This window comes from Giraffa tippelskirchi, chromosome 3 (assembly GCF_054371585.1).
Source record: "Giraffa tippelskirchi isolate mGirTip1 chromosome 3, T2T-mGirTip1v1.2.pri, whole genome shotgun sequence".
Taxonomy (NCBI): domain Eukaryota; kingdom Metazoa; phylum Chordata; class Mammalia; order Artiodactyla; family Giraffidae; genus Giraffa; species Giraffa tippelskirchi.
The window spans coordinates 41470553-41493947 of record NC_137277.1 but is presented as its reverse complement, the minus strand read 5'-3'; the positions used below and the strand labels follow the sequence as shown (position 1 = coordinate 41493947).

The window sequence follows — 23395 nt, the reverse complement described above, 5'->3', positions numbered from 1 at the left end:
ATGTGAGTTTAGTGTGTTGTGAAATTGGAATGAGGCAAAACACATCCTGTTTTAATTTGTCTCCGAATCTCAAAAATTCTCTCTGGATAGTAGTATAGAAAGCATGAAACTTATTAACCCAACTCGTATATTCAACAAATATTTATTTATGTAAGCCACACTTTCTATGAAATTGACACATTATGAAGTACAAGAATTAGATTGAACTCTATGAAATTGTCATTTTTGTAGGTCAAAACATGGTCGAATATTGGCAAGTTCATATTGTTCAACCTAAAAGAGGTCCCTGAATAAGACATCTCCTAAAACATTAATTTCTACTGTGTTATTAAGCTATTTTTTTTCAATAATTGGAAAATTCTTTAAAGTTTGAAGTTAAGGAATTGTAAAAACTGTTTGAAATTTGTTGAATGGATAATGCTTTCTTTCCATTTTCTTTCTATGTTGTTTGGTCAAATTATAGCAGTTGATAGAATTGTCTTCTAGGTCTCAAGAGGAATATCTAAGTTCATTGATAAAAGATGTAGAATTTTAAAATATATGTTTTCTGTGCCTTTTAAAAAGTGATGTGTGATTTTGATTTTCAAAGGTTTGTGCTTTCCGGAAACCTGCATGGTGGCTCGGTGGTAGCAAGCTATCCTTTTGATGATTCTCCAGAACATAAGGCCACTGGAGTCTATAGCAAAACTTCAGACGATGAAGTATTTAGATATCTGGCAAAAGCCTATGCTTCAAACCATCCCATAATGAAAACTGGTGCCCCTCATTGTCCTGGAGATGAAGATGAGACTTTTAAAGACGGGATCACGAATGGTGCGCACTGGTATGATGTGGAAGGTATGTAAAGCCCTGAATTTGCTATATTCCTCCTTGTTCATTTAACTTTTCTGAGCATACTCTGGGTGGAAAAGAGCAAATAAACTTCAAGGAATTCTGATTTTTTTAAATCTTGAAAATTTCAAACCCACTGTAAAACTGAAAGAAAACTCCATGAACACACTTGTATGTTTTGTTTAGTCGCTAAGTCGTGTCAGACTCTTTGTGACCTTGCCAGGCTCCTCAGTCCATGGGATTTCCATTTTCCATGGAGTGGGTTACCATTTCCTTGTCCAGGGGCTCTTCCTGGACCAGGGATCGAACCTACATCTCTTGCATTGGCAGGAAGATTCTTTACCACTGAGCCACCAGAAAAGCCCGAACACCTGTATATACTTATTTAAATTCACTGACAGTTATTCCTCTTCTCCCCTACACACACGCGCACACGCGCGCGCGCACACACACACACACACACACATTCTCTTTTGTCAGATGATCCAAAAGTAGGTTGCAGATTTCATGACACTTCACCTGTAAATACCTCTCAAGTTTGTATTTCCTAAGTACAGGGACATTCTCTTATATAACCCCTGTACCATTACTGTAATTGAGAAATCAACAGTAACTCAGGGCTGTCATCCCACATGCTGTTCACATGTAAGTCGAATTTCCTCTATTACCCCCTACATCTCCCATACAGCTCCTTTTCTTCCTGATTTGATGCAGTCAAGTTTCCAGCATTTTGCATGTGCCTCTTGTGTTTTTTAGTTTCCCTCATCTAAAACAGTCATGTCAACAGTCTCTTTTCTTAATGATGGTGAATCTTTTGAGGGGTCCAGGCCAGTTGTCCCATAGAACAGCCCATATTCTAGATTTGTCAATTTCTTCATGATAAGATTATTAGGTCCAAATTTCCAGCAAGACCATTACACTGATCACGTGAAGAGGCACATAAAATCAGTCAGCTTGAATTGTTTACCATTTCTCTTAAGTGTTATAAAAACAGCTATTGTTCTTTTTAAACTTTTGGTTTCCTTTGAATAACAGCTTTTTGTTTTTATGCACAGGCTTAGACAATTTAATTAAGAGTAATCAGAAGGAACAGTCAATCCATGAAAATGTTATCAGTGTTAAATTTTTTTCTCTTATTAGAATCTACCCATGATGAATGCCTTAGATCAAGGGTCCTTAACCTCCAAATCTAATGCCTGATGATTTGAAGTGGAGTTGATATAATAATAGAAATAAAGTACACAATAAGTATAATGTGCTTGAATCATCCCACAACCATCCCCCCCACCCTCCATGGAAAAGTTGTCTTCCACAAAACCGGTACCTAGTGTCAAAAAGGTTGGGGACCGCTGCCTTGGGTTTTCGCTTACCCTATTATTTTTATTGGCAGTCAGTCACATTAGAAAGTATCTTATGACATTTCTCTTAATGTGCCTTCTTTAAAATATTTGAATAAGTCTGTGACTTTTTATGTCAAGCCAAGAATACTGAAATTGGGTACTAAGTTTCAGGACTTGATACTTTCTGTAGTTTTCTGATTCTCCTATAGTTTCTACCCATGTTTCTTATATATAACTAGCGAGTTGAACTATTTAGAAAGGGGTATGAAATATATAGAAGCCAAACTTTCTGCCTGTAACAATTAGAGGTGGTTTGAAAACCATTAATAAATCTTAAAGATAAGGGATATACTTTAATGTTTAATCTCATTTCAGTCTTTAGCAAATATTAATATATTTATTTTTAAGACTCCACAGGGCTTGTGGAGTCTTAGTTCTTTGACCAGGGATTGAACCTACACCCTCCACAGTGAAAGCTTGGAGTCTTAGCCACTGAACTGCTAGGGAATTCCCTTTAGCAAATATATTTAATAAAACCAGATTTCTTGAACTAGTGGTTTTGTGATGTTGTCAAGTTGCTTCATTGTTTGAGATCCTATCTAAAATAATGGACTAAAACTAATTTTTCCTTTTTGGAGAATGTTGTTAAAGGTTAGAAAATAATTTCTAATTGACAGTTGACTAAGGAAGATAAATACATGTTATACTATTTAAAAAGTTAAGTGTGTTTCCTTCACAGTAAGTAAGATCATTTGGTTAAGCCAGGCAACAGGTTTTTCTGAATCTTCGAGCATCTAAAGGAGCTCAATTTTGCTGCTGCCATTATTATTTTTTTTACATTAATTTATTTGGCTGCACAGAGTCTTAATTGCAGCACATGGGATCTAGTTTCCTTGCCAGGAATGGAACTTCAGCCCCCTGTATTGGGAGCTTGGAGTCTTAGCCACTGGACCGCCAGGGAAGTCCCTATTCTTGTTTTTGTGAGCATCTGCTTCTCTCCTGTTTTAGCTGGGTGGTCAGACATATTTTATGTTATTTCTGCAATAACTAGCTTGTATCTCTTACTGCCTTAGCAATATTGAGTAGTTTCTTGAGAGTGTGAGTGTGTGTGAGTGTGTGTGTTTTTTAACAGCATTATCAAGGTGTAATGGACATACAATAAACTGGACAAATTTAAAGTGTACAGTTTGGTAAGTTTCAACATATATGTGTACCCATGAAACATACATATTGTTTCAGTAGTTTCAACAGGGCAAATTTGTTGTTTATCTTATACTGGACTGGAGTGAGTAAGGTGTTGTGAAACCTTGTGACTAGGCATATATTCAAACCCAGATGTCCTGGAGTAACTTTACTGACACTTTATGTGATGTATTGAGAAATTCTAACTCAAAGAAGTAGAGACTTTTAGAGCTGAAAATGAATGTATTGATCTAGTCCAACTCTTTTGCTTTATAGGAAATCAAGGCTTTAGCAGTGAAATAACTTGTGGGCATCATTTATTTACCGAGCGGATATTTACTGAGCCTTTGCCACATCCTATATACTGTATTAAGGACACAGTGTGAACAAAACAAACAGTTCCTGCTCCTGGGGATGAGGAAGTACATTAGTAGTGGGGGTGTGAGGCAATTTGGCCCCCAGAACCTTCACTTTCCTTGCCAGGATTGATTCAGTATATCTAGCTACCTACGTGGGTGGCCTTGCTTCTCTCAACATGTCTCTCAAACCTCAGGCTCCATCCAGGGAATGACTATCCTAATAAGGCCTGTGAATAGGCGTTGTCTTCTGCTAAAGCCTGTTATTGTGACAGCCTAAGCTCAACCTATTCATGCAGCAGTCCTCGTTCTATTTTTTTTTTAAACCACAAGGTGCTGATTTGTATGCCTTTTGTTTACCATTCTTTATTATTTTCTTTCTTCATGGTTTTGAAGACATTATAAAAAAAAATCCTCTGATGGTTTAGTGTGCTTATTCTAAAGGAAACTTAATGAAACTGAATTATAGTTTCAGTCAACTTTAAGAATTGCCCTCTTTCAACTGACAGGAATTTTTAAAAGGGCAAGTAACCACCTATAAAAAGAAGAGAGGTATGAAATGTGACCAGATAATGTGTTTGTAACTAATTCAGGTTTTGTGTGTGTGTGTATGTGTGTGTGAATTTAAGCTCCTTTGATCATGTGGGCAGCCATTCTCTGCATAAAGTAGAGGTCTGACTGAGCAGCACTAATGTGCTCTAAATGTTGAGGTATGTTTGGCTTGAAGTAGACTGCTGACCAAGGAAAGAGCATGGGGGAAAGAAAACCAAGCTGTTTTGAACAGCATACAAGGTTAGATTTGGTCCAAAAATGGACTGAAAAGCTTATTCTTGAGTAGCATTATCTGTGTCATTAAGCAGGGCATTAAGTTATAATTCTCCTGTCACCAGAAAATTGGAATCTATATAAAATAAAAAGAATCAAATGGACAGTCTAGAAATATAATATCTGATCTTAAGAAATAGACAAATCCATAATTACTGTAGGGGATTTTAAACATGCCTTTCTTGGTAATTTTTAGATCATGAAGACAAAAATATCAGTAAGTACACAGATGATTTAAATAACATAAACCAATCTGATCTAATGAACATGTACAAAATGCTGTCCTCATATCTAATTTTCCTGCAGAGTCTTTTTATAATCCAAAGTATATACGATAAAGAGTTTACCATTGGTCCCACTTAAGGTAGGTGTGTCTAGTTCTGTTAGTGCTTTGTGTTACTTTGTTCTAAAGTATATATGTTAAAAACAACCATACTAAAACATGCTAAACTTAAAGCATTCTTATGTCTTTGCTTATTTCCCATTTTAATAGGATCAAGTCTGAACTTTTCAGTCTGACACTTAGCCTTCTAGCCTTGTATACGCTTCTAGCCTTCTCTCCTACCTCTCACCCACCACTGAACTACTTGTGCTGTGCTGCGCTCAGTCATGTCTGGCTCTTTGCAGCCCCATGGACTGTAGCCCACCAGGTTCCTCTGTCCGTGGATTTTCCCAGGCAAGAATACTGGAGCAGGTTGCCATTTCCCACACCAGGAGAGCTTTCCAACCTAGGGATCGAACCTGCCTCTCTTGCATCTCCTGCATTGATAGGTGGATTCTTTACTACTGAGCCACCTGGGAAGCCCTGAACAATTTGTCCTTCTCCAAAAATGTGAACCTCCAGGTATTGGGCTGCTGTCTATCTAGAATGCATTTCTCCAGTTCAGCTGTAACCTCCTCTGAAACCTTTGCTACAGTAATTGTCACTCTGTTGCCTTCCTAGAGCTTTTTGTTTAACATCAGTAAAATGTTTATCTACTTCTGTTAGTTTTTTGTATCTTCTGCTCCAGTGTGAATTCTTTGATAAGGACTGTGCTGTGCTTAGTCACTCAGTCGTGTCCAACTCTTTGCAACTCCATGGACTGTATGCAGTCTGCCAGGCTCCTCTGTCCATTGGGATTCTCTGGGCAAGAATACTGGAGTGAGTTGCCATGCCCTCCAGGGAATCTTCCCAACCCAGGGATCGAACCCAGGTCTTCCACATTGCAGGTGGATTCTTTATCGTCTGAGCCACCAGGGAAGCCCAGGAATACTGGACTAGGGTAGCCTATGCCTTCTCCAGGGGAACTTCCCAACTCAAGAATCAAACTGGGGTCTCCTGCATTGCAGGCAGATTCTTTACCGCCTGAATTACCCAGGAAGGCCTTGATAAGGACAGTGTGGTACTGTTCATACAAAATGTATCACCAGGGGAAGAGTCCTACAGGAAGTGAGACTGGGGAGGTTTTTACAGTTATTTGGAATAAGATCTTTTTTTGGAGATAAGCGTTTTATCTAGAGGGATGCTATGGGAATGAAAAGGGAGTATGAGATATATAAGAAGTTGTGTGAGAAGAGTTGCAGAATTAACAGTGAGACAGTAGGACAGAGTATCTATGCAGAGAAAGGCATAACTTTGAGACCTTGAGCCTGGATTAGTAAGAATGATCACGGAAATGGGAAAAAAAAAAAAAAAAAAACTACTTGGAAGAAATGCGTGTGTGTGTTTTCTCTTTAGATGGGAGAAGAGTGAAATTGGAGGTGGTACTGGATGTACCAGTTATGAGTACCTAATGTACAGTTGGAAGATAGGCTCTGGGGCTTGTGAAAGAGGTTAAGATGATAAAGACATTTAGGAGTTATGAGACATGTGGAAAGCATATGTCAGTGAACTTGATTTTGAAAATTGAATTGATATTGTTTCCTGGCATTATTTAATTGCTTGGAGCCAGAAATTCAGCTAGGAAAAAAAATATATATGTATATATATGAACAGATGGATGCTTTTTCATCTCCAAAGTGAATATACTTCTGGCATTTTGTGCTGGGATGTTTTCTTTAAGGAATGTCAACAGTTTAGATATTCTCACCCTGTTCATATGTTAAGAATACTATCGATAATCAAATGTGCATTAGTAAAGGACTTTTGGTCTTATCTGATTTTGTATATTAAGGAGCTTTTGTACATTGGACCTCTTCCTTTTTTCTCTGTCTTTTAACTTGAGTGGCACCTCGTTTAAAAGGAAAGCAAAGATGTAAAATGATACTCAAACAGGATATTTGCTTCTGTTTGAGTCACCAGTTTGCTTTAGCAAACTGAAGTATACCCTCATATGAAAAAATCACACCTTCAGAAACAGTGTGCTTGTATATTTTGTAATGTAGTAATAGACTTTCATGAAGGTTGAGAACCAAATGATAAATACCACTTTAGGATTTGGTCTCTAAATCTTCAGATACAATGTCTAAAAATTAGATGTGTTTTTATTTTTTTAAAACACAGATGGTAGAAAATGAGAAAGTACTTAAAAAAAAAAAAACCTCTCTCTCTCTCCCCTTTTTGCTCTCCCTTCTTCCTATCCCTCTTGCCTTCCCCTCCCTCATTCTTTTTCTTTTCCTTTCCCTCTCCCTATAAAAGCTACCACCTCATCCTGGGCACCCTGGCTGTATTAACTTCAGCTCTGAAGTGCTTACCCCTCTGAAGTGGTACCAGAACATGATAAGACACCCATACCCGTCCTATGGTTACTAACCCATGGGTGGTTGGCTGCACCACCAAATCATTCCTGTGATGTCCCAGCAGACTTCCCAGAATCTCACCCTGCAGCCTCATCACCACATCACCATGGTGTCAACTCAACAACCCACAGTCCCCCAGCAACCAGTGGTGCCAGTCCCTGGCCAACACTCCATGAATCCAACCCAACAGCACCAGCCAAACTTTCCATTGCTCATGCAGCAGCCCTTCTGACCCTAGTCCATCCAGCCACAGGCTCACTAGCTGCCACCCCAGCTACCCCATCCAGCCCTTGCTGCCAGAGCCACCTTGCCTCCAGTGTTCCCCATGCAGCCTCTGTCCCCCATGCTCCTGACTTGCCTCTGGAAGCTTGGCCAGCAACAGACAAGACCAAGCGGGAAGAAGTGGATTAAAAGATCAGAAAATGAATTGCTTTCAGAATGACACAGGAACACAACAATTTGTTCCTGTCATCATTTTACTTAGTAAATTCCATAACTAAAAATAAGTACCATTGGCAAATAAAATGCTTTTAAAATTTTGAAAAAATCTTAAAAAAGGAAAATGCAGTTCAAAGAATTATGTGAGATAAAGTGTTGGCCAAGTTAGACAAAACTGAAAACAGAGTCAGGACTCTGTACTTTAACTTTGTAGAATCATATCGTTAGCAAATATATATTCAGTGGGAGTGGTGAAGGAAATAGATTTTCATAAGATAAGTTGTTCAGAATACAAAGACCAAGTTCAAGTACGATTTGGTCAAAGCAAACTTGAATTTAAAGACCAGGAATATGGGAAAATTTTTTCAAGGGCAATCTCTGTTTTTTTCCATTCATTTGACCTAGATCTTCCACTTAAAATTTTGTATGACAATCATGCTCATTAGCTTTTAAAAATATCTCAAGGAGTGCAAAATTATCATTTAATAACTCACTATCTATAAATAAGTTTTTCACAAAAGTAAAAATTATGAGAACTGCTCATGATCCTGTGAAGTACTTTCATTAAAGAAATAACAGTAAGCTCCAAATTTAAATATAGAATAGAAATTGCCTATATTTACACATTCTAAAATACTTTTCCTAATGAAAAAAAGAATACATTGCATTTTTTTCTGTAAAAGATTTATGGGGTTCTTGTATCATAAAGTTTGATACTTTATAGCTGGCCTACTGAAGGCAAGTTAAAAAAAAGCAACAACTTGCTCTGTTTAAGTCTCAGCATTATAGCATTGATTGTATTTTTTTACATTGACTTTCTGCATGAGGCATTAGAGGGAGTCATTTAAATGAATGATTGAATTTATTTAAATACCCTCCATCTCCTTAAAGCTAGACTTCTCTAGCGAAAACAGTAATAGGGATTGGTTCCATGATATGATAGCAATGAACTGAGCATCTTAAATCATATGAACATTAGTGTGAGACAAATGGATTGAAGGAATTGAGTGAGTATGATCCTTTGATTTAGCCACCCATACAGTTAGCATTGATCACAATTTGTCGTACTGGACAGACTTCTAATGGTTACACTTTTATTCTTTAGTGTTGGTAAAGGAATGAAAACATAGGGTAACAGAACATTGCATTCAATTTTTTCTAAGCATAGAAAACTGGGTTGGTATGTAGGCTTAAGAGCAAAACGTAACCTTTTGTCTTTCTTTGCCAGTTCCCCTTGGGAGTAGAGGAAATAGTCTAAATCAGTGGCTTTCAAACTGGGTATATGTGGGGAGAAGGAAGAGAACAGTTAGTTTGGATAACTTTAAGGAAATAAATTTCCAGCTCTTCCATACCTATTCTTAATATTGGTCTGCCTGAGACAGATGCTGGAAGTGGAGATTCAATCTCACATCCTCTTCTCCCACTCGACTGAAGAAAGGCATATTTTTCTGTCCATCTGAATCACAGTATAGGTTGAAGTTTTACAAACTTCCAGTGCACCAAAAACAGAAGGGACAGTTTGGTGATTAATCATATCATAAAAGCATCACTGAAACATCTCATTAAAAGATATGTTTTCAGTAATTATTACTTAGGTTTATTTATCAAAATCTGTAATAAAACTATGCCTTTATTGGTAAATTGTATACCAGTAGTTATTGTGCTAATTCAATCTAGAATTCAAAAATGTAACAGGGCATTAAGGTAATGAAAATTAATAGAAACTTAAACATGCATACATATGTATTATTATAGATTGAAGTATTATAGGGATCAATGAAGGACTTTAAAGCATAAAAGTATATCCCATTTGAGTAGCAATCTGTAGAGCAAACGGAATGGAATAAAAGTTCAAGAAGAAAAAGGGAAGCTGTAAAATTCCTCCTGTTGAAGAGTGTTCATACAAGTTTTAAAAGTTGATTCTGGGAATCAAATCTCTATAGTATTCTATTTGGCTCCACCTAAAATAATAGTGTAATATTTTCATTTAAAAAGTAAAAATTGGGACTTCCCTGGTGATCTAATGATTAAAACACCAAATTGCCAGTGCAGGGGGCACTGGTTCTATCCCTATTCGAGGAACTAAGATCTCACATGCTGTGCAGCACAGCCAAAAGATAAAAAAATAAAAAATAAATAAAAATGGACATTATGCAAAATATCACATTGTTAGCAACTATTTAAATTTAAAATCAAATCTTTTAGATACCAACTTTAAAATATGTGATGTTGAATGATTTCTCAGTTATTTTCCTATGAATAAAAAGTTTGAAGGTCATTAGTTTAGCTAGCCCCTTAAAAGACTAGTGGATGTTACAGACTTGCTTATTTATGATTGTTAATAAGTAGGATAAAGAACAGATCCTTTATATTATTAGTAAAGTGCTTTATTGCTTTGAGGTATGCCTGTGGTGTGTGTTTCATTCCCAAAATAACATTTTTCTTTGACTGGATAAAGATAATGTTCTGATATATCAGACATTTTATCCTTTAGTCTATGTTGAGCCGTACAACATATCAGCTTAAAAAATAAACACATGTATTAACTGAATCTGACAGTAGCTGCAGCAGTCAGTATTGTCAGATGTATCTGCAGATCAATGTTCTCTGTGACAGTGAACTTTGTATATGTACGTTTTCTGTTAAGGAAGAAAAAAAGACAATGAATCTGAACCAGCTACTTAGCTAAGATTACTTACTATGCAGTTTTGATATTTAGTATTGGAAAAATTATGTGAAGTTTAACACAGATGGCAAATAATGCCTATTTGTGGCATCTCGCAAAAATTCTTAAATTATTCATTACTCAGTTAATATCCCCACTTGTTTTCAGCTTTTTAGATGAGTTTTTTTTTTTTAAGTAATTTTTAAACTAAAGCTTGAAGTTGGTGAATAAAGACTTTTTGATGTTCTAAAGGTAGGAGAGCTTTGTCATTTTTGTTTTGCAAACTAAAAGTTTGCTTCTTTTCTGACATTTACTCCTATGGGGTTCTAAAGAGATAGATTAAGGTATATATCATAGCTCACAAATTGCCTCCTGGGGATGGCTCATTATTATAGACTCAGGAAATGTGCTTAATTTTTATGAGGTTTCATTGAGATAAGGGTATTTTGTAGATAGCTTTCTGTTACTGATTTCTATGAAATTCCATCATGTCAAACAACATTTTTTGTATCATTTCAGTTCTTTTAAATTTATTAAGTTTGTTTTATGACTCAGGATATGGTCTGTTTAAATGTTCCACATGTACTTGAATGTTTTCTGCTGTGGTTGGGTAGGATCTACTATAAATGTCATTTAGATCTAGTTCAGTGACACTGTTTTTCAGTTCTTGTGTATCCTTTGCTGATTTTCTGTCTACTTGTTCTGTTGACTACTGAGAGAGGAATATTGAAGTCTGCAACTGTTAACTGTAGATTGGCTCATTTCTTCTTTTAGTACTATCAGTTTTTGTTTCATGTGTTTTGAAGTTCTGTTATTAGATGTCACATTTAGGATTGTTATATTGTCTTGGTGAATTGACTCTTTTAATATTATGTACTATCCCTCCTTGGGTTTCCCTGGTGGCTCAATGGTAAGGAATCCTCCTGCCAATGCAGGAGATATGGGTTCAGTCCCTGATTTGGGAAGATCCCTTTGGAGAAGGAAATGGCAACCCATGCCTAGAAATCTCTATGTATAGAGGAGCCTGGCAAGCTATAGTCTGTGGGGTCACAAAGAGTCACACATGACTTAGTGACTGAACAATAACTATCCCTCCTTCTATCTGGTACTTTTCCTTGCTCAGAAGTCTACTTTAATCTTAATAGAGTCATTTCATCTTTCTTTTGATTTATGTTTGCGTTGTATATTTTTCTCATTGTTTTAACTTACCCATACCATTCTATTTAAAGTGAGCATATAGTTGGGACTTGTTTTTTGATTCAGTTTGACAGTTTTTTTTGGTTGGTATATGTGCATCATTTACATTGAATGTAATTGTTGATATGTTTGGATTAAGCTCTACTTTTTAATTATTTTTCTTTTTGTCCCTCTGTTTCTTATTCCATTGTTTCCTCTATCCTGCCTTCCATTGTATTATATGGATGTTTATATAATTTTAACTATAGTATTTTTTTACTGTATTTCTTTGTAAAATTTGTTTTGGTAGTTGCTCTGGAAATTACAATTTGCATAATTTTTTACAGTTCTACCTAGAAGTAATATTTTACCACCTCAAGAAGAGCACACAAATCTTACCACCATACCCTTTACTTCCCCCACTTTTATGTTGCAGTTGTGGTTTATGTATTATATCTATAAACTCCCACCAGACAGTGTTATACATTTTGCGTTCAACTGATATACATAGTTTTGAAAACTTAAGAGAAAAAAATAGTTTATTATATTTATCCAAATATTTGCCATTTCTGTTCTTTCATTCCTGAAGTTCCAAGGTTTTCTCTGCTATCACTTCTCTTCTACACAGAAAACCTTCTTTAACATTTCTTTTAAAGCAGGTCTGCCTGTGGGGGACTCTTTTAGCTTCCCATCACAGACAATATCATTTCTGCCTTCGTTCCTAAAGGATATTTTCCTTGGATATAAAACTCTGGGTTCTGGATTGACTATTCTTTAAAAAAAAATTTGTGTGTGTGTATGTCTTTGCCTTCTGGCCTTCATGGCTTCTGATGAGAAATTCACAATCACTTGAATTGTCTTCCTATATAAATGTATCATTTTTCACTAACAACTTTCAAGATTTTTCCCATTGTCTTTGGATTTCAGTAGTTTGACTGTGACGTATCTAGGCATGAATTTCTCCTGTTTGAGATTTACTAAGCTTCTTGAAATATAAGTTTATGTCTTTTGCCAGATTTGGGAAGTTTTCAGCCATTGTTTCTTCAACTTTTTTTTTTCAGCATGGCACTCTTTTTTCCTCCCCTTTTGAGACTCTAGTAGCTAGAATATTAGACCTTCTGATACTGTCCCTAAAACTCTGTTCTTTTACTTTATTTTTTTTTTTCTGTTGTTCAGATTAGGTAATTTTTATTTATTTGTCTTCAAATTGACTCCGCTTTGTCATTTCTATTCTTCTGTTGAACTCATCCAATAAATTTTAAAATTTGGTTATATTTTTTACTTCTGAAATCTATTTTTTTAACCTCTTCTATTTGTTTCTTTTATTTCACTTCAAGACTGTTTAATCTTATGTCTTTAATATTTACCTGGCTATAATAATTAATTTAAGGTTAGTCTGATAATTCCCATACTGGGTCATCTTGGAGTTGGTGTGCATTATTTTTTCCTTGCAAGCTGTTGACATTTGAGTAATTCTTTAAATGTCAAATAATTTGGATTATATTCTGGACATTTTGAATCATATAAGATTGGAGCCTTGTTTAAACCCTATAAAAATGGTAACTTTTTGTTTATCCATTCTGTTAGTGAATGACCCACTTAGGTTCCATTGCAAGTTTTTACTTGCCTTCAGTAGGCTGTGATTCCAATGTCAATTCAGTTTTCAACACCTTTGTCCTACCTGTTCAGATTTGTCCTGTGAGAGTACCACCCAGGGAGCAGTGCTCTCTCTGTAGATCAGTTCTCAGTGACTTTGGTATGCTGTTCAGGGTCAGACCCTCACATATGCTATTCAGAGTGGAGCCCAGGAGTTCACAGGAAACTTTATAGGATCATTTTTTTGATATCTCTCCTGTCTACAGTCACTTCCAAGGTCTCCCAAAATAGATCACGAATAAAGATACCTTAGGGTGTTAACTGTCATTAGTTGTCAGGGAAATACAGGTTGGAACCACCATGAGATAGCACTATCCACCTGCCAGGATGCTTAAAATTACAAAAGGCTGACCAATTGCTTGAGCAACTTGTTAGCTAAGGGTGTAGAGCAACTGGAACATTTATACCTGGAACAAGACTGGAACATCTGGAACATCTACTACTGGAACATCTACTTCTGCTTTACTGACTATGTGGGAATGTGAAACAGTACAGCCACTTTGGAAAACAGTTTCTTGTGAAGTTAAATTTTCACTTACCACATGATCCAGCCACACCTCTCCTAGGTATTTACCCAAAAGACATGAAATAATTTATCCATGTTAAGACTTAGGCACAGTTTTATTCATAATCACCTAAAGCTGAAACCAAGTCAAATACCCACCACATAGTGATTGAATAAACAAAGAGAGGGCTTCCCCAATTGCTCAGCCGTAAATAATCTGCCTGCAATGCAGGAGATGCAGGTTTGATCCTTGGGTCCAGCAGGTCCCCTGGAGAAGGAAATGGGAGCCCACTCCAGTACTCTTGCCTGAGAAAGTCTATGAACAGAGGAACCTGGTGGGGCTACAATCCATGGGGTCACAAAACAGAGGACACGGCTTGGCCACTAAACAATAACTACATCCATACAATGGGGTCTATAGTAATTAAAAGGAGAATTTCTATGATAATGATCATAGAGACTTTAATTGCCAGATATTACAATGTAGTATTTTGGAACTCTGCATTCAAATGGGTATATCTTTCCTTTTCTCCTTTGTCTTTCGCTTCTCTTCTTTTTACAGCTATTTGTAAGGCCTCCTCAGACAATCATTTTGCCTTTTTGCATTTCTTTTTCTTGGGGATGGTCTTGATCACCGCCTCTTATACACAGTGTCACGAACCTCTGTGCATAGTTCTTCAGGCACTCTATCATATCTAATCCCTTGAATCTATTTGTCACTTCCACTGTATAGTCTGGAGAAAAGGAGATAAGAAAGATATAACCATTTGAATGCAGAGTTCCAAAGAATACCAAGGAGAGATAAGAAAGCCTTCCTCAGTGATCAATGCGAAGAAATAGAGGAAAGCAATAGAATGGGAAAGATTAGAGATCTCTTCAAGAAAATTAGAGATACCAAGGGAACTTTTCATGCAAAGATGGGCTCAATAAAGGACAGAAATGGTATGGACCTAACAGAAGCCGAAGATATTAAGAAGAGGTGGCAAAAATACACAGAACTATACAAAAAAGATCTTCACAACCCAGATAATCACGATGGTGTGGTCACTCACCTAGGGCCAGACATCTTGGAATACAAAGTCAAGTGAAAGTGCTGTACTCAAAATGTCAGCAAATTTGGAAAACTCAGCAGTGGCCACAGGATTGGAAAAGGTCAGTTTTCATTCCAATCCTTGAGAAAGGCAATGCCAACGAAAGCTCAAACCACCGCACAATTGCACTCATCTCACATGCTAGCAAAGTAATACTCAAAATTCTCCAAGCCAGGCTTCAACAGTATGTGAACCGTGAACTTCCAGATGTTCAAGCTGGTTTTAGAAAAGGCAGAGGAACCAGAGATCAAATTGCCAACACCTGTTGGATCATTGAAAAAGCAAGAGAGTTCCAGAAAAACATCTACTTCTGCTTTACTGACTATGCCAAAGCCTTTGACTGTGTGGATCGCAACAAACTGGAAAATTCTGAAAGAGATGAGAATACCAGACCACGTGACATGCCTCCTGAAAAATCTGTATGCAGGTCAAGAAGCAACAGTTAGAACTGGACATGGAACAACAGACTGGTTCCAAATCAGGAAAGGAGTATGTCAAGGCTGTATATTGTCACCTTGCTTATTTAACTTCTATGCAGAGTACATCATGAGACATGCTGGACTGGATGAAGCACAAGCTGGAATCAAGAATGCCGGGAGGAATATCAATAACCTCAGATATGCAGATGACACCACCCTTATGGCAGAAAGTGAAGAAGAACTAAAGAGCTTCTTGATGAAAGTGAAAGAGGAGAGTGAAAAAGTTGGCTTAAAACTCAACATTCAGAAAACTAAGATCATGACATCCAGTCCCATAACTTCATGGCAAATAGATGGGGAAATAGTGGAAACAGTGACAGACTTTATTTTTTTGGGCTCCAAAATCACTGCAGATGGTGACTGCAGCCATGAAATTAAAAGATGCTTGCTCCTTGGAAGAAAAGTTATGACCAACCTAGACAGCTTATTAAAAAGCAGAGACATTACTTTGCCAACAGAGGTCCATCTAGTCAGAGCTATGGTTTGTCCAGTAGTCATGTATGGATGTGAGAGTTGGACTATAAAGAAAGCTGAGTGCTGAAGAATTGATGCTTTTGAACTGTGGTGTTAGAGAAGACTCTTGAGAGTCCCTTGGACTGCAAGGAGATCCAACCAGTCCATCCTAAAGGAGGTCAGTCCTGAATATTCATTGGAAGGACTGATGCTGAAGCTGAGACTCCAATACTTTGGCCACTTGATGTGAAGAATTGACTCATTGGAAAAGACCCTGATGCTGGGAAAGATTGAAGGCGGGAGGAGAAGGGGACGACAGAGGATGAGATGGTTGGATGGCATCACTGACTCAATGGACATGAGTATGAGCAAACTCCAGGAGTTGGTGATGGACAGGGAGGCCTGGCATGCTGCAGTCCATGGGATCACAAGGAGTTGGACATGACTGAGCAACTGAACTGAACTGAACAATGTATTATAAAACCATGCTTGCTAAATCAGTGTAATTAAGATATCAAAATAAATTGACCAGCAGAACAAAATAGAAAGCATAGTAACAGAAACAAAAGCATTTGGGATATAATTAAAAACATTTAAAACAATGGGGAAAGAATTATAGGGATAACTGGTTAACTTCGAGACAAAAATATAGGTGAGATTTACCTCAGATCATACCAAATAAAGTCTTAAGTCCATATGGAATGTGATGTAAAAATGTAGCCATAAACAAAACCAGAAGCCAACAAGTATTTTTATACTCAGAATGAGAAAAGCCTTTCTAGACAGCAAAGTATTATGAAACCATAAAAGGAAAAGAATGATAAATTTAGCTACCTAAAAATTGTAAAATATCTCTTGATTAAAAAACTGCCTTAAAAAAAGTGAAAAAGATTTAAAAAAAGGATAAAAATAAAAGCATGGAGAATATTTCTGGGTAACAATTTAGCATATCTATATAAAATCTTTAGAATAGGCGTGACCTTAACCCAGAAATTCATGTAACTTTGTCTTCTTGTTGCTCTTAGCTAGTATTTCTTAAATTGCTGCTGAAGTAAGACATTTAAGGGGTTAACAAAAGAATGCTAGGATGAAGCCTGATGATTATAGTATTATAAGAGTCTACTTCACTGCCTTCTGGCATAATTAAAGTGTGAGTTGACTGTGTTTGCAATTTAGTACAGCTATTCTTTTTTCCTTAGATGAGAATATTTTTTTCCTATTAAGTTTTTCATATGCAGAAAAATAGATTAGTTCACACTTGTATTGCTCTGAAATTATTTTTAAGTGTTCTGTGTTTGTTTTCCTCAAGACTCTAATCTCTGGAACGGAAATATGTCTCCTATTTATAAATCCCTATAATCTTAGTTTGATGACTTACACACAGTGTCCATTCGTACTGTGACCAATATAGTACTTAATATTGGAGATTAATAAATATGATTTATGATGAATAGCATACATATGTCCGCATATGTACATGCCTGCCAGAGTTACCAAAGGCGATCAGAGGTCAATAATGACTGAAAGTGACCAACGTCACTAAATGACTAAATGTGACTGGTGAGTCAAAGTGTTAGTCGCTCAGTTGAGTCCGACTCTTTACGACCCCATGGACTGTTGCCCATGAGGCTCCTCTGTGCATGAGATTCTCCAGACAAGAATACTGGAGTGGGTAGCCTTTCCCTTCTCCAGGGGATCTTCCTGACCCAGGGATCAAACCCAGGTCTCACGCATTGCAGGCAGGTTCTTTACTGTCTGAACCACCAGGGAAGCCCTAAAATATGACTGGTAGGGAGGTGAAAAATCATCCTCTCACCTTTTCTGCCAGACCCAAAGTGAGTGCCAAGATGCTGGGAGATAACAGAAAACCAGAGATGGATAGCTTGCCTTCTAAGAAAAAAAGGTTAAGACAAAGTTACCAGGCTTGTAGTGATGGTAAACCTGCACATGTCTTTTAGGAAGACAGTCTATTTGACATATCCACATGGATGGTCAATGAGAATCTCAAATTTAATGCATTCAAAATAGAAATCTTAATTTCTCACTGTCCTAGGCTACTTTCCTTCATTACTTCAACAAATATTTATTGAAGGAATACCATGTGCCTGGTACTGTTCTAGTGCTTGGACTATCTGTCAATGAGTATAGCAAATATCTCTGCCCTTGTGTTGCTTATAATCTAGCAAAGAGAAACAGACAATAAATAATGAACATAATAGGTAAATTTTAAAGTGCTATAGAAAGAAAAAGGGTGAGAGGAATTGTTAGTGCTTGTGAGATGGGCTTGGGGACAGTGATGGGAAGTGACTAGAAACTAAGTGGGGAGATCAGGATGAACCTCATTGTCAAGTTGAAATTGGAGCAAAGAGCTGAAGGTGAGGGAATGAGTCAAGTAGGGATATCTGGGGGAAGAGCACACCAGGCAAAGGGAATAGCTAGAGCAAAGACCCAAAGTCAGGAGGTACCTAGTGTATCTGGTGACCAGCGGGGTGGCCAGTGTGGCTGGTGCAGAGAGATGATGATGGGGAGAGTGTAAAAGGTGGTTAGAGAGGGAAGGGGAGTGGTAGTGGACAAATGATGCAGCGCCTTAGGCTTTGGCTTTTAGTCTGAGTGCAACAGAAAGTCATTGTGTAGGGGAATAACCTTTGGCTTACATTTTGGCAGAATTACTCTGGCATCTCTGGAGAAAAGAACACAGAAATGCTAGGGCAGGAACAGGGAGACCCTTTAAGAGTGATTGCAGAAGTCCTGGTGGACAAAGGATCATTGCTTATATGAGGGTGGCAGCAGTAGAGTTGAGAAGTCTTTGGATTCTGGATATATCTTCAAGTTAGAGCTAGCGTGATTTCCTAATGCTTTAGATGTGAGATGTGACTCCAAGGCTTTTGACCCTGAGCAACTAGATTCTTCCAGTGCTGTTGACCATCGTGGGAGAGGCTGCAGGTGGAGCAGGTTTAGGGAAGATGAGGCTGTTGTTAGGTTTGTGATACCCAACTGGAGATATTGAATAGGCCATTGGATGGACAAGTCTGGATTTTGGAAGGAGGTGTAAGTTGGACATAGACATTTGAGAATTGTCGGCCTGTAGATAATATTAAGCCCCGTGGGGCTGCATGAGACACCAAGGGAATAAGTAAAGTAAGAGAAGAGGACCAAAGACAAAACCTTAGGCATGCCATATCCGTTTCCTTTGTTCTCCTTCATCCTCTCAGTTAATGACACTGTCTCCCTAGTTTCTCAAGCCAAAAATCAAGAAGTCATCCTTGATTCCTTTTAAACAAATCTTTTCTCACACCCAGATCTCTCTGCTTCATCTCCTTTACCAGCAACCTAATTGAAGCCATCATTCTCTTCTAATTCATCTCCCTGCTTTTCTTTTTGTTTCTCTACCATTATTTTTCACCCAGCAGTCAGAATGATCTTTGAAAAAGGCAGTTCAGATTATATCACACCTCTGCTCAAAATCCTGCGATGTTCTGTGCATCAAGGGAAACAATCAACAGTGAAAAGGCAGCCTACTGAAAAATATTTGCAAACTGTTTATCAGATAAGGGGTTAATATTCAGAATACAACTCAACAGAAAACAAGTAATCTGGTTAGTAAATGGACAAAGGACTTGAATACACATTTTTTCAAAAAACATCAATGACCAGCACACATATGAAAAGATGCTTAATATCATTATCAGGGAAAAACAAATCAAAACCACAAAGAGATATCACCTTCTACCTCCTAGGATGATCACTATTAAAAAGAATTAAAATAGCAAGTTTGATGGAGTTGTGGAGAATTTCAATCCCTTTGCACAGTTGGTAGGAATATAAAATAGTGCAGTTGCTATGGAAAACAGTATGGAGCTTCCTCAAAAAGTTAAAAATAGAATTACCGTATGATTCAACAATCTCACTTATGGGTATAAATACAAAAGAACTGAAAAAAGGATTTTGAAAATTTGTATACCCATGTTCACTGCAGTGTTATTCACAGTTGCCAAGAAGCTACCTAAATGTTTATTGACAGATGAATGAAGAAAATGTGGTATATACATCCAGTGGAATGTTATTCAGCCTAAAAAAAAGAAGGCAATTACATCTGATAAAGGACTATTATCTAAAATATATTTAAAAACTCTGATAGCTCAGTTGGTAAAGAATCTGCCTGCATTGCAGGAGACCCTGGTTCAATTCCTGGATCGGGAAGATCTTCTGGAGAAGGGATAGGCTACCCACACCTGTATTCTGGCCTGGAGAATTCCATGGACTGTGTATAGTCCATGGGGTCGCAAAGAGTCAGACACGACTGAGTGACTTTCACTTTCACTTCATTTTCACTTAAGACTCAACACTAATAAAACAACAACCTCATGTAAAAATGGGCCAGAAACCTAACAGACATCTCACCAACAGATACACAGATGGCAAATAAACATGAAAAGATTCCACATCATATGTCAACAGGGAAATGTAAATTAAAACAAGTTACCGCTACAAACCTATCAGAAAGGCCATAGTCCAGAACACTGACAACAGCAAATGCTTGTGAAGAGGTGGAGCAACTGGAACTCTCGTTCATTATTGATGGGAGTGCAAAACGGTACAACTGTTTTGGAAGATAGTAATAGATTTTACTACTTTTGTCTTCTACTTTCTTTACTTTTGCCTCTCTACTAATGTTGTGAGTGGTTGATCCACTATCTTTTCTATATGTTTGTCTCTGCCATTGAGATTTGTTTCTTTTATCATTTTCTTATTTCTAGTTGTGAACTTTTCTGCTTGGAGAAGTCCCTTTAATGTTTCTTGAAGGGCTAGTTTATTGGTGATAAACTCCTTTAGCTTTTGTTTATCTGTCAAACTCTTTATCACTCCTTCAAATGATAACCTTGCTGGGTATTCTTGGTTGTATTTTTTTCAGCACTTTGAATATATCGTGTCATTCCCTACTGGCCTGCTAAGTTTCTGCTGAAAAGTCAGCTGATAGTCTTATGGGAGTTTCCTTGTATGTAATTAGTTGTTTCTCCTCTTGATGCTTTTATGAATCTCTTTATATTTAATTTTTGGCATTTCAAATATAATATGTCTTGGTGTGCACCTCTTGAGTTCACCTTGTTTGGGACTGTCTGTGCTTCCTGGACTGGATATATGTTTCCTTCCACTGGTTAGGGAAGTTCTCAGTTGCTATTTCTTCAAATAAGTTCTCTTTTTTATCTTTCTTCTCCTTCTGGGACACTACAATATAAACGTTAGTATGCTTGATGTTGTCCCAGAGGTCACTTAAACTGTCCTCATTTGTCTTTTTCCTGTTCAGCTTGGGTGATTTTTCTCTACTCTGTCTTCCAGATCACTGATCTAGTATTCTATATCATCTGATCTACTGTTGATTCCCTCTAGTGTATTTTTTTTTTTGCCATCATCTTTTTTTCAAAAAACATTTTATTTATTTATTTTTTCAAAAAACACAATTGCTTTACAGTGTTGTGTTGGCTTCTGCCATACATTGGTATGGATCAGCCATAGGTACACACATGTCCCCCTCCCTCTTGAACCTCTCTCCACTTCCCACCTGATCCCACCCCTCTAGGTTGTCACAGAGCTCCGATTTGAACTGCCTGGGTCATATAGCAAATTCCCACTGCCTTTCTATTTTATATATGGTAGTATATATGTTTCCATGCTGCTCTGTCAATTTTTCCCACTCTCCTTCCTCGCCCCCCACTATGTCTACCTGTCTGTTGTCTATGTCTGCATCTCCATTGCTGCCCTGCCAATAGGTTCATTAGCACCATCTTTCTGGATTCCATATATATGTATTAGTTTATGATATTTGTTTTTTCTTTCTGACTTACTTCACTCTGTATAATAGGCTTTAGGTTCATCTACCTCATTAGAACTGACTCAAATGTGTTCCTTTTTATGGCTGAGTAATATTCCATTGTATATATACAATTTTAAAAGTTTAAAAATAATATTCCATTGTATATAATACTGTTGATTTCCTCTAGTGTATTTTTCATTTTATTTATTGTATTCTTCAACCCTAATTGGTCCTTTTTTATATTTTCTAACTCTTTGTTGAAGTTTTCACCATGTTCATCCATTCTTCAGTGAGTATCTTTATGATCATTACCTTTAACTCTTTATCAGGTAGATTGTTTATCTCCATTTCATTTAGGTCTTCTGAGGTTTTGTCTTAGTCTTTCATGTGGAGCACATACCTCTGTCTCCTCATTTTGCCTGATTTTCTGTGTTGATTTCTTTGTATAAAGTAACTCTATATGTCTCCCAATCTTGGAGAAGTCCTATGGGCTCAGCAACATGCTCCCCTCTGGCTACCCAAACCAGACACTTCATGGGTGTTCCCTATGTGGGCTGCTTGTTCCTTTCAGTTGTGGTAGGGCCAACTGCTTGGGTACACTGGTGGTGATGCTCAGCATTGACCACTGATGGGTGAGGCAGGCCTCCAGCTCTAACAGACTCAAGGGAAGATTCCAAAATGGTGCCCATCTCAGCATGATAGAATAAAATCACAAAAATAGCTACTGCCAGCATCTCAGTCCCCTAGAGGAGTCCCAGCTGCCTCCTGCCTCTCCAGGAGGCTCTCTAAGATCAGCAGGTGTGTCTGATTCAGATGCCTTTCAAACTGTTGCCTCTGTAATGGGACTTGGAGCGAGTGTATTTTTGCATGCACCCTTAGGAGCAGAGTCTTGACTTCCTACAACTCTTTGATGCTCCTGAACGTAAGCCCCACTGGTTTTCAAGCCAGACTTTTTGGAGGTTTGTCTTCCTAATGCAGGACGCTGGGCTGGGGATCCTGGTGTTGGTCTTGGACTCCTTGCTCCCCAGGGATGACTGCCACAATGCTGATAGTCTTCCTGCTAGTGAGTCATTACTCCAGAGGTGTGGGTCCTCACTAGAGCATCTCTGCCTCTTCCCTACCCATTTTATTGTGGTTCCTTCTTATATCTTTAGTTGTGGAAAATCTTTTCTGCTCTTCTTCAGGTTGTTTTCAGAGATAGTTGTTCTGTAAGTAGTTTTGGCTATGTGAGGTTGAGAGCTCAGGATCTTTCTACTCTTATCTTAAAAAAAAATTTTTTTTTTAAATTTATTTGACTGCATCAGGTCTTAGTTGGCGGGATCTTGTTATGTCATGTGAGATATTTCATTGTGATGCACAGAGTCTCTAGTTACAACATGTGGGCTTCAGTAGTTGTGGCACTCAGGTTTAGTTGCTCTGCAGCCTGTGGGATCTTAGTTCTCCAGCCAGGGACTGAACTCTTGTCCCCTGCATTGCAAGGTGGATTCTTAACCACTGGATCACCAGGGAAGTCCCTCTACTCTACCATTTTGATTCAGACCCTTATTGCCACCTTTGTGGTACAGAAGAGTACAGTTAGAATCAGTTCAGTTCAGTCGCTCAGTCGTGTCCGACTCTTTGCGACCCCATGAATAGCAGCACACCAGGCCTCTCTGTCCATCACCAACTCCCAGAGTTTACCCAAACTCATGTCCATCGAGTCGGTGATGTCATCCAGCCATCTCATCCTCTGTCGTCCCCTTCTCCTCCTGCCCCCAATTCTTCCCAGCATCAGGGTCTTTTCCAATGAGTCAACTCTTTGCATGAGGTGGCCAAAGTATTGGAGTTTCAGCTTCAACATCAGTCCTTCCAATGAACACCCAGGACTG

The 23395-nt window shown here is 37.8% G+C and overlaps 1 protein-coding gene and 1 pseudogene across 3 annotated transcripts in view; both read left to right on the top strand.

Annotated features, from left to right (window-relative positions):
- Nucleotides 1–23395, top strand: part of CPD (carboxypeptidase D) — a 67224-nt gene that overhangs the window by 5582 nt on the left and 38247 nt on the right. For both annotated transcript variants that reach the window (XR_014079574.1, XM_081580190.1), the window contains exon 2: nt 590–837. Coding sequence is in view for 1 of the 2 variants with exons in the window: in XM_081580190.1 (XP_081436316.1) it covers nt 590–837 (248 nt within the window). In the remaining variant the exon portion in view is untranslated. The remainder of the gene's footprint in view (nt 1–589; nt 838–23395) is intronic.
- LOC145542387 (amelogenin-like) lies at nt 4734–9833 on the top strand (annotated as a pseudogene). The gene is made up of 2 exons (XR_014079822.1): nt 4734–4751; nt 7152–9833. The product of XR_014079822.1 is annotated as an amelogenin-like (transcript).